The following is a 17,078-nucleotide window of genomic DNA, read 5'->3' on the forward strand; positions in this document are numbered from 1 at the left end:
TGTTTGGAGATAAAATGATACTCCACTCCATCGCTTTCCTGATGTCGCTTCGATCGAGATGTGTCTGTGAAAGATAAGGGAAAGTAATTAAGGCAAAGTATCTGATTTTGTATAGTCTAACACTTACAGATCGAATAGAAAATGCTACATGACTTTTCAAATCTGACATCATGCACTTGCCGATCTTGCAAATGGTTACAGAGAAAAACTGCACTACGCGTTCTAAAATCACCTCAAAAATTGAAAGTCAAAAATTTACTTGGCAAGACTGAAAATTGGGGCAAATATCTGGGCAAAAGCTGTAGTGTACTCTAGCTTTTACAAAACACAAGCCCATCCACATAAAATTGTAGCACATTACTGGAGAAAATATGGATATCTGGATATCTTAAATCGATTGTGATTAACCAGCTCATGATTCAGAAGAGTAAAAGAGAATTACAAGAACTGGCTCAAGAGTGACTTATTTTGGGAATTGGGCTACACTGGTAACAGTGCATGTTTTGGATTCAGTAAACAGAACTGGTTCATAAGAGTCAACTGTTCTTGAACTGAACCACACTATACAGTATATTCTACATGAACAATGAGGACAGTACAGGTACTGTACAGGACTGGAGGTGCTTTGCAAATACATTTTCACACAGCCACTAAAATAGGTATTAACGTAAAAGCTCAATCATAACATTTTAACAATCAATACTGGGATTATTCACAGAATGTGATTAAGAAGATTACAATTAACCCTCTGTGAAAAACGATACTTTTACCCAGGGTTTCATAGAGCACTGTGGTGGAATAATGGTTAAAGGTGCTTCAAGGAGTACATGTGAAGAAATGTTCATTAGAGACATTTCCTTGATTAAAGGGAGTTTCCTCATGGGCATTTTACTTCCCACTTAATTTTATTTAAAGTAAACCACCTCTTCAAGGTCTGACGCCACACCCACCACATCTGTCTTGGCTCATCTCACCACAAGGCTTCTAAAGGGCAGTGTGAGTGTAACGCTGCTTGTAAAGCCCCAGGAGCAAACTGTACAGTACCCAGCACTGAGTTTACTCTGTCCCTCATTAGCCCTGTAGCTGCTTTCAGCTGCTTATAAACTCCTGTCTTTAAATCAGTCGGCGCGTGCCAGTCCAGCCAGCATGGCTCCGCCGGGTATAGCCAGGGTCAGAGTTTACCGTGTGGAGAGACACAGCGGTGTGTTTAACGAGTGTCGGGGAGGTTAAAGGTCATTGTAGAACACACCTCCGACAAATCGTCTGCAAGCCGGCAGCAGCTCCAAAACAAACTATTAAACTTTATCACCATTCCAACTCGCCTTGTTCCAAGATTTTTCTTCCACTGCTTTTTTCCTTCTGCTTTTTCAAGGCCCCTATTGAATGGTCTCTATCACTCTATTTATCATGACATGTATGGGTAATTTTTTTTAAACATATAAACACATTACAGTTCAGTTATTTTTTTTAAAAGAAACTAACACTTTTGTTCAGCAAGAATGAATGAAGTTGATCAAAATCGATGGTAAAGTGTAAAGACATTTATAATAGTATGAAAAAATGCTTAACTTTGAAATTTCTATTTAAAGAATCCTGAAAAAAGGTTTTCCACATAAATATCAAGCAGAACAATCATTCTCAACTGTCATAAACCATGTTTCTTGAGCATCAAATCAGCATATTAGAATAATTTTTGAATGACCATGTGACACTTGCAAATATAAATTTTCCAATATTACTATTTGTTGTATTTTTGATCAAATAAATGCAGCCTTGGTAAGCATTAGAGACTCCTTTAAAAAAAATACAAAAATCTCTCAGCAGTAGTGTACGATTGGTCAAATGAATGCACAAGCGGCTGCCCAATTTCCTCATTTAGTTTGTAAGTGGACACCTATTCCTATAGACAAAGACAGAGGGAGAGAGATGAGAGAAAGTATGATTTGGGTGGGATGGGAGTAAATTATTAGTTGCCCTCAACCCATCACATTTTTGATGAAGAGGCATCCCCCTCTCATGATGACAGCCCACCACAGACATAAGATAACATGTTATTATACTTCCAACTGCTGGTGTTCACAAAACAAAGAAAAAAAGTGACTCCCTTGTACTGCTGAAAGAAATAGAATACATTTCATCTGGCATTAGCTCTGTGGCATAGGAAATGTTTTTGGTGTGGCAAAAGAATTTGAATTTAATTCTAAGATCATGGAAAATAGCAGTAAAAGTTGGAAAGGAGACAAAATGTTCAAGTGCTCCCAACTAATCGTATTCTACAATCTCACTAGCATTGCTGCCATGACTAGTTTGCATTTTAAAAGACCCAGTTGTTGGAAATTTGAAGCAATCGTTCACGTTGGTCTTCTTTAGACAAATGAAATAGAAATATTCAACGTTTAATCACTCCATATTAACAATGAGAGTTGGAGCTGGCAGGATTGAAATAAAAGGGGAAAGATGACCAAAAAGCACTTTCAAAACAGTCACTTTCCAAGAATCCATTCCTTTAATCTAAATCCTTCGTAAGGTCTCAGAGGAACCGGGCTACATAATACAGACTAATGCAGGGGTCACATTTGTGAGCAATTAGGTAGCATTAAGGCAAAAAGCTTTGGATGGGATTTTAATACCAGTGGCATTTCAAAGTGTCAGAGCCTGAATCAGACATCTATTAAAGCCAAATTCGATTTTAACAAACATCCAACTGTTATATCAACAGTCATGGGTTTTCTAGCCACTGTCTCCAACTCCTTCAAACCTTCAAGCTCCGTTTCTCACTTTCCTGCCTCTAAATATGCTATTTCTCCACAGCGTCGGCCTGTTTAAATACATACATCGCAGGCTTATTTATATGTCCCAAAAATATCTGCTCTGGTGTATTTCTGGATGCTGGAGGGAGGGAATGGGCGCTGCTGCTCGGGACAGAGGAATGCGTCAAGTAGAGTCATGACTGATGAGGTGAGAGAATCATTGTCACAAATGTAAATCTACAGTATTGTGATGGGTATGACACACACACACACACACACAAAAAAAAAATCAGTCTCATACTCTCACACAAATGCACACACACATAAGGAAAGACTTACGTGGGATGGTGACACTAAAATGTTGTGGATCGGATATCAACAACTTCCTTTTGAGCTCATTCAAACCAACCCCAGTAGGACCTAGATAAGCAAAACAGAGAGAGAGACACAGAAACAAAGTCCATTAATATATTGCTTAAATTGTATTTTAGCATGCTGCTATTTTTTTCTATTGTATCATTTCAGACAAAAAAAAGAGACTATGAATTAAATGTTTTATTAAAAACACACTACTGTCCTAAAGTTTGGGTTAAGACATTAATACTTTTAAAAGACTTTAATATTATAACAAAAGATTTATGTCAAATAAATGCTGTTCTTTTGAACTTCATATTCATTAAAGATTCATTAAAGAAATATCAAATTTTCCGCCAAAAATTAATCAATACAAGTGTTTTCAATACTGATGAGACATTTTTCTTGAGCACCAAATCAGCATATTAGACTGATTTCCGAAGGATCGTTTGATACTGAAAACAGTCATTTTAAATTGCGAATTTCACAATGTTACATGTTTTCCTTTTACTTTGATCAAATAGATGCTGCCTTGGTGAGAATAAGCTGATCTGACCCCAAACCTTTGACAGGCAGTGTAGACAAAAAGTGTAAAGTGTACACAAAATGAAGTTGAATTACAAATTTAATTTACTGTAGTCAAAAAAGTAGTTTAAAAAAGGTACAGCTAATTAAAACATGATTTTGCACTTAAAAGTTGTGAAGCACAGTGAAGTTTTTACTGTACTATCCAGTCCAAGCATAGTGAACAGTGAAAAATTTAAGTCATCCATTTCTCCTCCTTGCATCTTTTTCACTGCAAGCCCTGAGTTGTTCTTTCTGTAGTCACAGAGTCTGAGCCACATACGCAGCAAAAATACACAGCAACAGAGATTTGATACCTCCATGCATGTCAAGGCCCTGTTAAAGACAGGCCAAGATTCACACTGTATAATGCAGAGAGTCAAGCGTGGTTTTTCTACTAGCCATTAATGATTGCTATGAGACATGCACAAATCAAAATCTATATGTTAGAGAACACAAAGATGTTTTTCCTAGCAGCTGGGAGAATACACATTTTCATTTGATGAATCATACACTTTCCAACACACACGACATCATGAGCAGCCCATGACGGTGCAAAACGTGCTATCCTTATTCCACTGTGATAGAGGAGACGAGCAAGATGCTGATTTATTACGGTGAGGAAACAGGAGATTATTCCTTGTGTTTCAGGGTCACTGAGTAATGTGGAGCTCCTGTTTGAGAGCCATATGTAAAAACTGTGTTTATGCGTGTATATATAGGTGGAAAATGAAAAAAGTACACCGATATACATGTTTCCAATATGCAAACGCTCCTTCCCCTTAAAAGGACCCACAAACTCAAACGGTCTTTATTTTCAGGGGATGTTAATCTCCAGACCCCACTAGACCCTGTCTACCTGCCACATAGAAACCTTGTCAAAGGGAAGATGGATGGTCTGTAGTCCCTTGGCCACTCTATTCACTCATCATGTGCACTAAATGAGTTTAAAGCCCTCAGTCACTCATCTCCACAGTGGCTCGCCCTATCTCTGATGTATAGCCGCTTGTGTGCAAAAAGCCACAAACAGCATTGAAACTTGCAGTCTGAGTTCAAGCACTGTGCAGCTAGCAGATCCTACAGTCTAAACAACCTTCAAAATGGGTCAGTGGTGCATCAGAGGGGTTAACTGACTTGCCTTTGTGTATTTTTTCCCCGATTATTCTGTTCATACGCTTTTTTGACCCAAACAAAAACTAGCCCTTTACTCTTCAACAGCCCCAATAAAATAACACATTTGAGTAATTGTTTTTCAATCCAAGTGTATGCGCGCACGCATGGGGGCAGGTTGCAGCGGTCATAAAAGTGTCAGTAGTCATTAGGGCGCTCATTAGGGGAGAAGGCTAATACGAAAGGCTTAATAACTTCCAGGCCAAGCGCAGAGCAGATGCAGTTAACCTAGAGGAGCTGCTAGGCTGGCTGAATGTGGGGGGCCGCCGTCCAACCTTCTCTCAACGCTCCTTAAAACACTGTCATCATGTCCTCATATTATCAGCATCAACATATTCCACCAAGTGTGTCCGATAAATAACCTTTCTTCACAGGTTTATGTGTGATTAGTTCACAATTAAAGCTTTTTGGCAAGATTTTAAGCTGGGCACTATGCTACTTGTACAGCACCCTGCCAACTGCTCAGATGTGTAAAAATTATACTTGATAGTTCTACAACACAATGCAGCCCAAACTGTAATGTTCAATTACAAAAGCCCAGACAGAGATGTTTGGAAAGAGAAACAAAATTCTGATATAAAAAGGAAATAAAGAATCTGATCCGTCGTTTGAACCGACATCTCCTTTAGATCATCATTTTCCTCAATGGCCATTCTTCTGTTCCACCGTTATTCTGTCTGGGTCTATATAAACTGAAATCTCTTCAATCTTAACTCAAACATGTAGGAAAAAAAACAGATAATTTGCTATGTTAAATAATCAGGTTTCAGTTAAAACACTACGGTGGGCTTGCGAAGCTGCGCATATGTTAAATGTGTTGACTTTGGCCGCTCGATTAATATGTATCCAAACAGATAAGATCTTGATTCGTCTGGAAAGTCGTTTGAAACCCAACCGCAAACTGTGGGTCAGTCGTGTTAGAGAAAGCAAAGGGAAGTAGGACTATTTTGTTCTGGGGTGATTTTGCTTGACCCTGTTGTCCGCAGACAGGGGTAAACGTCTAACCGGAGTGTAAAAGTTTAATGTGCTTTCAAATGAATCATTTAATTCACAATAGCAAGAAAGCACAAATCAAAGAGTACAGAGAGAGACGTGTGAGGAAAGAGATTCAAATGGCATCATTAATGGCAGCATTATTAAATGCTATAAAACAACCGGCAAGGAGCATGACAAAGACAGACAAGGAAAAAAATAAAAATAAAAAGTGCAGGCAAGGAAAAGTTAAAGCATGACCTCAAGGGACAGAATAACAGTTCAGAGAGAAAACACAGCAGACCCTTTTTCTACATCCTTGGGTTTGTCACGACTGATACATCCATGATGATGCCCTCCACCTTATGAGCCAAAACTGAAAATATTTGTGTTAGTTTGACCGTATGAGTTGCAAATTACCAGAGGGGCATCCTGACAGTAGGAAAAGCTTGATTAATTAAACAGACCACCTTATGCACTCGCTCACACAGGCATGTGAACACACACCCCATTAATTACATGCACCAACAAAACTGTGATAGAATCCATATGCTGTGTTGCATTCACAAACACACGGCCTGCAGTGAACCGTGACCCTGTACTACCTCTCACAGATTTGTATGTGAAATATTTTATACACCTGGTCAACATTGCTTGTCAGTATATGAGGACATTTTCACAACAACAGCCCTTTACACTGGGAAAAACTAAATTATGAACTTGATTTAGAGTGGAGGAGGTCGATGAGAAGTGGTTAATGCAGCATTTCAACATTATAAAAAACTAAAACAAAAGGAACCTGAAACCCTCAAGCTATCTGTCAAACAAATCTAAATGACTTTTTATTCACACTTTTATGAAACACTTAATTCATTGTTCAGGCTTCTATATCCTTTGACCAGAATTTCTGGCAAACAAACACCAAATCTGACATTCGAAAATCTAATTTCACGTTTTTTTCACTTTGTAAAGCTGACGTCTCACTGCGGTTTTGCCCTCGCTGTTCCCTTGAAAATAAGTGTTAACAATTCTTTGGTGAATAATATTAAGGAGGAATAAAATGTTCCAATAGAACACCAGCGCTGCGAATGAAGTGTCACAAAGATGAATTAATCCTCAACCGGTCCCGTCAGCTCTAGGGGTCTTTAGAGGGCCGGGTTGAGTGAGAGTCCCACAGCAGAACGGGATTTATAGGTTACAGTCAAGTGCTGCTGTGGATAAAGCACTGGTTGTGCATAGCCTCAAAATAGTGTTGTTTTGAACTACGCCTATTCCTTCTTTGTATTTTTACATTTCTGAAAACTTTTAAGTGAACATGTCCATCATTTTGACAGCAAAAAAACACATTTTATATACCAAAGCTGTTACACTCACCAACTAACACGACAAGTCTGTGCCTGTCTCCGTGTTTTCTGCGGTAGGCCGTCACCTCTTCATAAGTGGGCACATCAGCTGTGTCGTACTGCTCACTTCTCTTACATTCATACATGGATTTATTTGTCTTCTTATCCCTTCTGCTGAGACGAAAACTCCTCCGTAGACCCGCTGGAGAGGAAGAGAGAAACAAATAAAGACAAAAGAACAACAAGCTTGTCTCACTTTCTTGTGTGCATTTGAGAATGAGGATATAGACATAGAAGTCTTATTGGATCTTAACACACTTACTCATTCTTCCTTAAGATATTCACAAGCCTTTCTATATTAATAGCACCTTTTAAAATAGGCTTGTGGTATATTGTTTTTGACTATGTTCTACATACACTTCATTCCTTATGTGTTCATTCATCAGATATTTTGGTATATTGGTTACTCTTTCATCTGTCAAGTGTTTAGGTCTATTAGTTCCATATACCACATTTTACCATATCTAAACCCATTCCACAGATTTCCCCCTAAAAATCAGCACGGAAAATACAAAAAATGTCCGCAGATTCCATCTGGGCCCGATCATAACAGATTTTCCTGTGCGCCATCATCATATGAACCGACTTGTGGTTCTTTCATCTGCGTCCAGGTAACAAAACGACCAGACCGAAATATCTGAGGCTACGACTTTCATGGGGACACGGCAGGAGGTGGGCTATTTCAGGACACGGTCATAGCTACGGGTGGTTTTTTCATGTCCTAAAAGGTTGTTAAGGACCTCACCACAAAACTTCCTGTCTGATTACTCTGGACAGCACCAGTCTGTCTTTAATGACCCCAGACTGTATCAAAACTCAAAATGTACCCCTCATTTAAGCAGCACGGTTTTATATTCATGACAGATGCTAGTTAGTCTAGCACAGCCCCAAACCAGAGACACCTAATACCCCATCTCTGCACAAGGCATTTTCCCCTCCTGCCTCTACTGTGTTTTATTTTTTTAAACCGTGATTAATGAACGCAGGGATATGATGCAAGATGCCCAAATAAGATTACGGCAGTAAGAAAATTATGGACTGAGAAGGGGAATGAAAAAAAAAAAAGCCCTGATCCAGTCCCCCTTTAATACTTTCCACAGCCCCGAGAGACCGCGGAGCGCAGATGTGCGGCCGTGGACAGATCCTGCATTCTTTACAGCTTGTTCTTTTCCACACAGTCACCTAATAAGGGCTGGTGGGGACCTACGCTGGGATACAAATGAAACACACCGTAAGTCAAGCGCCCGCTGTACCGCAACACAAGTGTTTGTGTGGTTCCACAGTGAGGATTTGGTTACAAGCTTTTAGGACAGAGCATTCTTCCACTCAGGCTAACCTGTGGTCTCTGCTGCTCGTGCCACTTGACGTGTTGCCATCACGCTAAAACTCAACCCTGACTGGAGCAAAAACATCAAGAACTGCATTATTACAACCAGGTAAGCATATAGGTATGATTGTCTGACAAATATCAACATCATTCGATGGGGAAAAGGTACCAGGTGCCAAATCATTCCTTTCGAGAGGATATGAGGGTGACCTTTAGTAAGCTGAAACACTGAGTGGCTTGTTCCATTCAATTTTCGTACCCTTCAGTTTCGATAGTCGATTAGCTCTGGCATCAGGAATCTCCATTTTCCCAAACACAGAGCAGGTGCAAAGCTTTTATTACGACTGCTCGGCTGTGGCTAGTCAGTGCAAATTGCGGATGTCTGAAGAGGATTCGTAATCGAGACCCTTCAAAATCACTTAAAACAGGATAGACCGCTCCATCCAAATAGCTGAAATATTGCTTTCAGTCTCAATGAGGATTTATATATATAACAAAATAAAAAATAAAAAAAGACTCAGAAAGCAAGCAACTCTACCCCCTCTTGAACCCCAGTCCCCGTAACTGATTGAGGCCGAATAAGAAAAAAAAAAAACACATGAAAATTAATCCATTCCAGTCTGAGCAGAAATGTTGGGCCTGCTTCTCCTTATTTCTCTCTTTTTCCAAAGGACGCGGCTTTGTGAGACAAATCTATATGTGGGGTGACAGAAGGCAGCTTGAGTATATTAGAAATGCTCAGCCAAGGACCTTCTGGTTTGGGGACGAAGATAAATATAAAAAGAGAAAGCCAGCCAGCCAAGGACAGTCATAAAATTCCTTCCATTTCCCTTCCAGTATGACAGTACAGGCTAGAAGACCAACACGTGCCCGCTGTAGAGGCCCAAACATGGCGTGCACTGTGGCGTGACGAGTTAATTGGACCTCAGAGCTACGCAACCTACCATCACCAACTAGCAGTTCACAAATCAAACCTGTTCTTCCACAGAGACATGGAAGGAAAAACAATGAAAAGGCCCAAATTCAGTGTAAATACAGAAAGACGTGCGCTGCCGCCGCACACACAATCGCCTGAGAGTTGCTGTGGCTCCCGAATGCCCATTTTCCACAGCAATAATATCTTACAGCCGTGGAAGAAATTGAGTAGATGTGTGAGCTGAAAGCCCTGAGGGATTCAAAAACGCTGAAGATGATGAGGGTTGTAACCTTCAAACACATTAACTCCCTGTATGGATATGGAATGATGCACATTCACATTTATCAAAAAGGTAAGGGAACCAGAAAAAGGTCAAAAAGGGGAATCATAACACACTGTAGAGCGATCAATCAAACAGAAAATGATTTCATAGAAAGAGCTCCCCTATTTTTCCATCATCTTTTGGTTTACAACCTGCAACTAATTCTTTTATCCATTATTTTGGAATGGATAATCCTTGTCCTGAGCTTGTAAGTCATATTTAATCATGTAGTAAATTTTTGCAAGTATGCTGCTTTTTACAGATCGAGAGAGTGAAGGTGGATACGGTTGAACAAAGTTAGTTCCAAGGCTTCCTGAAAGGAGGAAATGAACTCAAATAAAGTTCTCTCTTGTGAAATGCCTACACCTTCCACCCCAAAAAAGGTTAACGGAGAGCTGCCTGTCGAACATGTGAATGATCCATTCAGATGGACAGGCATATGGCCTTCACTCCCTCCCACCCTCTTTTACAGTCATCTGTGGAAAGGTTTAGTGGTATTGTACAGGCCCCTGGGGCGGTGTCAGGGAGACCCCCAGCATCAAACATTGAGAAGTTTCCGGTGCAAATCGCACGTACCAGAATCGTCTGATCTCATCTCATGTGCACACTAACTATATTCCATCTCTTCTAGGGGAAAATGTGTCTTTCTGTGCACTCAGACAAACGGTTTACCAACTTCAGTTATTGCTCAGCATTCTGAAATGGCTGCCTGGATCCAGGGGAGAAGATGGATAACCATCACAGGCAACGATTAAAGAAAAATTTGAAAGTATTTCGTAGTGCTATTTGAAATATGTATTGGGCACTGCTTTGAATCATGTTGAACTCATTAAGAATGGCTGTCTAGGGGAAACACACTGTAGGAGTGGATTCCATTGTGCTGCCTAAGTGGAAAGTCGTGTTCTGCCCAAGTGTTACAGGCTTGCGCTGAATACCGATTCTTCGTTCCTGTTAGCCAAAGGAGAATAGACCTGAATCAAGGAGTTATATTTTTTTCTCTGCCCTATTCAAAATTCAGAGAAAGGATTGTTAAGATGTCTTGAGCCGTGTGTATGTGTGTGTGTGTGTGTGTGTGTGTGTGTATGTATATATGTATGTATATATACACACACACACACACACACACATACATACATATACATATATATACACATATACACACACACACACACACATATATATATATATATATATATATGCACAATTCAATAATGAATTCAAAAGTAGTGTAGTGCCCTTTTTCATTTAAAAGTACTGCTATATAAACAAAAGTGCAATAACATTTGGTTTGCAAATACTTTAAACAATTAAGGTGCTTTTTTACAGCAGTATTCCTTTTACATAGTAGCAGTTAAAACATGTCTTGTAAATCTCAACTTATAACATTGATGTAATCAAATTAAATATAAAACCAAAGCTATTTGCCACTGCCAGGGCATTAACATTTTTATAGAAAATATTTTGTTGTTTGTTATAGAAAAACAAGTTATGCTCAGAGTCCAGAGCCTCGATCATAACATTATAACAGGCACCTTTCGAGTAAAGACCTGCACTATTGCATGACCCAATGCAACAAGTGTGGCGCGGGACAACACTTGATGGGTGAGTGCGGGAGCGGGTGGATAGAGACTCGTGTGTGCGGGATGCGGGAATATAAGGGTGTACTCATGCAGGCAATCGTAACCGTGCCCGAGCGTGTTTGACCCCAAAGCCCGGTTCATTTGACTAGTGTGATCGCTCCATGCCGCGCTCAGGCGCGGTTGGTTTAGCCGGCCCTAGTCTCAGCCTCAGACATCACTAATACCCACAGAACGTCTGACTAAACGTCTGATGCATATGGCACACATTTCTGGAAACACTTCAGGAATGTCTGAGTCGTCATCTGACTGGTTGAATTAAACCGGATTTCCGTGAAATGCGAGTGTTGCATTTATTTTCGGTCCACCAGGAAACAAAGATGCCGTGGTGCCAAACCCCCTCACGAAAGACGACACCCGTCGTGTTTACAAATGTGACGACGAACGCTTATCAGGGTCAACTAAGCGTTTATTTAAAATATTTAAAGTTTGCGGCATAGAATCTTTAAAATACATCCGAGAAGTTTCACACACCGGTTTGTTATTGTGACGACATTTCCACGCCCCGAAACATGACGCTGAACGAAACGAACTATGATTGGTTGTTTGACATGTTGGTCAAACAGCCCCATGGGCGGATCTTGGCCGATGAAAGCGGCCATCTATTCCAGACCTTCAGCCATCAGTCTGAGGTCTGGCTACGCGAGACTAACCCTCAGTTGGAAGAGTACGCATGTAGTGGGAGCGCTAACCATGCCAGAGCGCAGAACTTATGATATGTGCAGCATGACTGTGTAAATATATTGTGAGAGGGCCATGTGTCAACGCGTCCCAAACAACTCAAAATAATAAACCACAAAGTTAACAAAACGATGCACTCCATTGTGCTGAGTGAGAGCACTTCTCTGCTGTCTTCACGTGCTATCGGAAACTTCCTATTTCCCACTTATGAAGTCATGATTACGAGCACGCTGGATCCTTTTCTGTAAAAAAATAAATAAAAATTTAACAGTGGTTTGTGAATGTTGATGCTTAGCCTAAATAATTTTATTGGGAGCGCCGTTCATGTGAGCGCTTCTGCAGTCTTAGGCGCACCCCAAATGCTCTCATTGGTACATGTATGTGTGTGTGTGTGTGTGTGTGTGTGTGTGTGTGTGTGAAGTATTGGAACAGTAAAGACAAAATTACTCTGTTGGCTGTGGAGTAAAGACATTTGCAAATATGATTAAAAGATGAATATGAGACAAAACTACACAATGTCACATTTTATTATTGGGTGATTCAACACACAGATGTTTTACCAGCTAAGAAGTTCAGCACTTTTAGAGTTTCATCCCTCTATCTGATGTGAGCATAAGTATTGGAACAGTTGCTTCACAGGTCTTTCTAAGTGATCAGCTGTGTCCTGTTGCATTAATTCTTCAGATATTAAAATTAGGGAATGTGTTGTATCAGTTATATCCATTAGTTCTGCATTCTGAATCTTGCATTCGATGATGACACACACAAACCAGGATGAAGATGAGGGAGCTGACTTTGAGAGAAAAGCAAGCAATTTGGATGCTAAAAGAAAAGAGGAAGTCAATTATAGCTATAGCAAAAACTAAGGGCATGGAGAAATCAAGAGTTTGGAAACCACCAGCGATACCCAGCAACCGACAAATACCTGATCGGCTGAGAAAACAACAGTAGTTGATGACACACACACACACACACACACGTGTGTGTGTGTATATATTATCATGGCTTATAGTCAAACCGGTAATCGTCACATCCCTAGTATTTTCAGATATTTAATGAGGCTCGGAGGTTGCATAAGTGCAATTAAATTAACAAATTCATGTTGAGGTCAATGTTTTAAATATACAATTTTGAATGTAGAAATATTAAATGATTTAAATAACAAAAGATACATAAAATTTTTTAATAAAACTGCCAGTAGGTGGCGGTATGTCACTGATTTGATCACTGAATCATTCATTCACGAATTGATTCGTTCGAACAGCTGATTCATTCAGGAATGAAGTACGTGACCGACTTTATGAATGGGTAATTGAATCATATCATATATATATATATATATATATATATATATATATATATATATATATATATATATATATATATATATATATATATATATATATATATATATATATATATATATATATATATATATATATATATATATATGTATATATGAGAGAGAGAGAGAGAGAGAGAGAGAGAGCAACAGTGCATGAGAGATATGTATACTCATATGTGACAAGGGTACAGCGAACCAGTGTTGCCAGGGTCACGGTTTTCCCGCACAATTGGGCTATTTTGAAAATACAGTGGCAGGAAAAATTACAGAGCCGTGGGTTGTGGTTTTTTGGGCTACCTTTATAATGTACCGCGGCCACCCAAAGTGCATATATACATACGTGATCGCAAAAGGAAGTTATTACAAACACTTGATGGTGGTTTAAAGTGAGTTTGGAGTAAAAGTGTACTATTAATCTCATAAATTGTTTTATGTAGCATGATGCTAATGTTAGCTCTAATGCACCTGCTGAACAGGTCCAATTCTTCTTCATAATGCATTGTCATAATACAAGAAAATGTTTTGTTGTATTTATTTAGAAATACTTTTGATAATAGTTGGGTAAATGTGTACAAGGATTGAAGCGATGTGGCTTGGTAAACGTTATATTGTCAGTATAAAGGCTGATAATGGCTGAATTAAAACAAAAGAATAATAAGGATTATGTCTCATACCTGGCGGAGATGTGAAAGTTTCGGTTTCCTTAAACTAGTTTGTCATGCATTCCTTTATTTCAACACATTTACAGGTAAATCCTAGTATTTAAAATTTGCGATTAATCGTGATTAATCAGTTATTAATGCGATTAAATTTTTTAATCGATTGACAGCACAAATAAATAAATAAATCAATAGCGATGCTATACAATTCACTCCTATTACGATGCAGTGCGATTCCATTTCCAGTCGATTCGATTCAAACACAATGCAATGGGAAAAAAAAATTATCGCTTTTATTTCTTTGGTTCAGACAGACAGCAAATCATAAATTAACTTGTGCCTTCTGACTTCTAACGCCTCGAGGCCTGTTTCATAAAACAATTTTATCAAATAGGCCAGGCTTATTTCAGTTAGTCTGACTCACTGTCAAATGATTTGGTTCCATAAAGCAAATTTAACAAAGCTCAACCTCAGTCACTGTGGCTACTTATGCTGGAAAGCTAACCTGGTTCAGGGCAGGCAAACTGTCAGGCTAAACTGAGCTCACGGACCGATAGCAATGCAATATTACCATCGACTCTCTCACATACTATCACAGCCATGCAGCCTTTCTCTCTGGTTTTATAACAGCTGTACCTTTTATAGTTAGAACATATAGCATTAGAACATTACAATTTAACATTGCTCTTTAAAGCATTAACAGTCACTAAACTAAAACTTAATCTCACTAAATTAAAACTACATTTTAACTGCTATAAGAAACACACTAACTCATCTGAGCTTAGTAATTAGGACTGTATTATCTTACATTTTATTTATCCATTACAATAGTCCCTTTACAGTTACTGCTATCATAAAATGCATATTTGACTCAGAATTATTGCGCTCCGTCTGTTTAGTAGGGGTGTGCGATACTGCAAATTTTGGTATTGATCCGATACAGAGTAAATACAGGGCCAGTATCGCCGATACCAATCTCAATACTTGTCATTAAAAAAAAAAAAAAAATAAATAAATAAAAATTTAAATGATCAACAACAATTAAAAAAAAAACAACAATACTAATGTTGATATGACTAATATTATATTCACCTTAAAGCTACGTGGATATTATTTGTTAAGTATTTTCCTCCCATAGAAAAGAGTTATAAAAATAATTAACGTGGCTTAATAAATGAAGAACGTAATATTAAAAGACAAAACTCAGTATACACCTTATTAATGTTTCAAACTAGATATACAAGTAAGCAGATGCCCAGAATATGAAAGCAATGCTCAAAGTTTTCACATTATGCATTTTCCTCCCATAGAAAACCATTATAAAGAAAAGTTTAAAGTGCATATTGCAGGTTAAATTTTTTTTTTTCAAATGAATATATAACCTTGTATGAAAATACCACATGAACCGTTAATGCAGGATTTGAAAATGTTTTACAAGACGCGAGGGCACAAATTTAAATAAAGTGAGGCTTTCCTGGACAGTTCTAAAAAAACGCTTTTTTTCAACATCACGTCATATTACGTCACATAAGGGAGTCGTGTGCCGCACTCTGCTTGAGCGCGCGCGAGTCTGTTTTCGGTAGTTATTTTTATTTCAATTTATCATTGTCATGGTAAATTATTGTGTTTGTGGAGGTTGCACAAACTCCAGCCTGTCAGGACATCGAGTCCACAGGTTTCTTAACAAGAAATAGGACGGTATCTTCCGGGCGTCAGTGCGTTAGTGCAGCTGAAGAGACTGGACTTCACTAATGAATCTGCTTCAAACACCGCGGTGGTGTGTAACTTAACAGATGTGATGGAGGCCAAGTGGAAAAGCATGGTTTAATGTTTTAATATTAAAATCTTTAACAATGTATTTATACATGTATACAAGTATTTAGCTTAGAGTAATAAATGATTTCTGCCCTAAAACATGTGTCTGCTGGCCTGGAGAGGTCTATGCTTTCCTCACATTTCCCACACAAGCACCTATGAATCAAAAACATGTTTATCTCTCTCTCCTGCGGTGATAAGAAACCACTATCACACAACGTTAGTGTCGGATATTAACGAGTGTGACACGCTTGATCAACGCTTATTAGTTTCTTTTACTGGTAGTATCAATACTAGCATTGCTATTGGCTGATTACATTAGCTAACGTGTGTATATCTGTAAGCTAACACTGATCTCTCACTAAACACCTGCCCTGTTCTCCTCACATCAACTCAATGTCTTCTCTGACCGTTGTTCTGTCTAATCCTGGCCTGTCCTGCTCTCTTGGCTGCATAGCAGGCTCATCATTTTATCTGTGGTCCGTCATACGAGTGTAAATACACATTTAAAATTTCCTCAGCATCCGAACTGTCATTGCGATCCATTGTGTTCCTGTGGTTTAAATGGACCGCTCTCCCTTTTGATGTGTCACTTCCGGTTTTGGCACGTTTCAGATGCGGAAGTAAAATTCTCTCACAAAAATGACTCCAGAAGCCTTAATAGCGTATTTTAAAGTATATTTTAAAGAAAATCTAGTTCCTACAGTATTTTTCTATACATCAACTGGAGTCTCTAACCTGCAATATGCCCTTTAACTTCAGTGGCTTATTGAATGAAGACATTGATATGAAAAAGAACTATTAAACCATAACTCGTTTACTATTGAAAGGATTTTAGTATATTATATACGTACAGTATTTTCTGTTTGTTTTATACATACTGTAATATTTATTTGTTATTATTGCAATAAAAAAACCTGTGATATGAAAAGGCCAAATTCGGTATAGTTTATAAAAATATATATAGGCCTACTATGTATGTACAGGTAAGCAGATGAACCCAGAACATGAATGCAACACACCGAATTTCATTTTCAATTGCAATATAAAAACATTTAATATGGTGCAATTAAATGGAGTTCGACAGTGATAAAGACCAAATAAATAAATAAATAGACTAAATTCGGTATACAGCTTGTTAATAAAACAATGTTGCAAGCAGC

General features: G+C 38.6%; 1 protein-coding gene across 3 annotated transcripts in view; it reads right to left on the minus strand.

The window, feature by feature from the left end:
- LOC306852335 (MAGUK p55 subfamily member 7-like) overlaps nt 1-17,078 on the minus strand; it is a 156,471-nt gene that overhangs the window by 15,078 nt on the left and 124,315 nt on the right. For all 3 annotated transcript variants that reach the window (XM_079389071.1, XM_079389072.1, XM_079389073.1), the window contains 3 exons: nt 7,185-7,355; nt 3,090-3,170; nt 1-64 (listed from right to left, as the gene is read on the minus strand). The exon at nt 1-64 is cut by the window's left edge and continues 30 nt beyond it. In XM_079389071.1, coding sequence (XP_079245197.1) covers nt 1-64; nt 3,090-3,170; nt 7,185-7,355 — 316 coding nt within the window. The remainder of the gene's footprint in view (nt 65-3,089; nt 3,171-7,184; nt 7,356-17,078) is intronic.

The sequence above is a fragment of the Barbus barbus genome (assembly GCF_936440315.1).
Source record: "Barbus barbus genome assembly, chromosome: 32".
In the NCBI taxonomy this organism is placed as follows: Eukaryota; Metazoa; Chordata; class Actinopteri; order Cypriniformes; family Cyprinidae; genus Barbus; species Barbus barbus.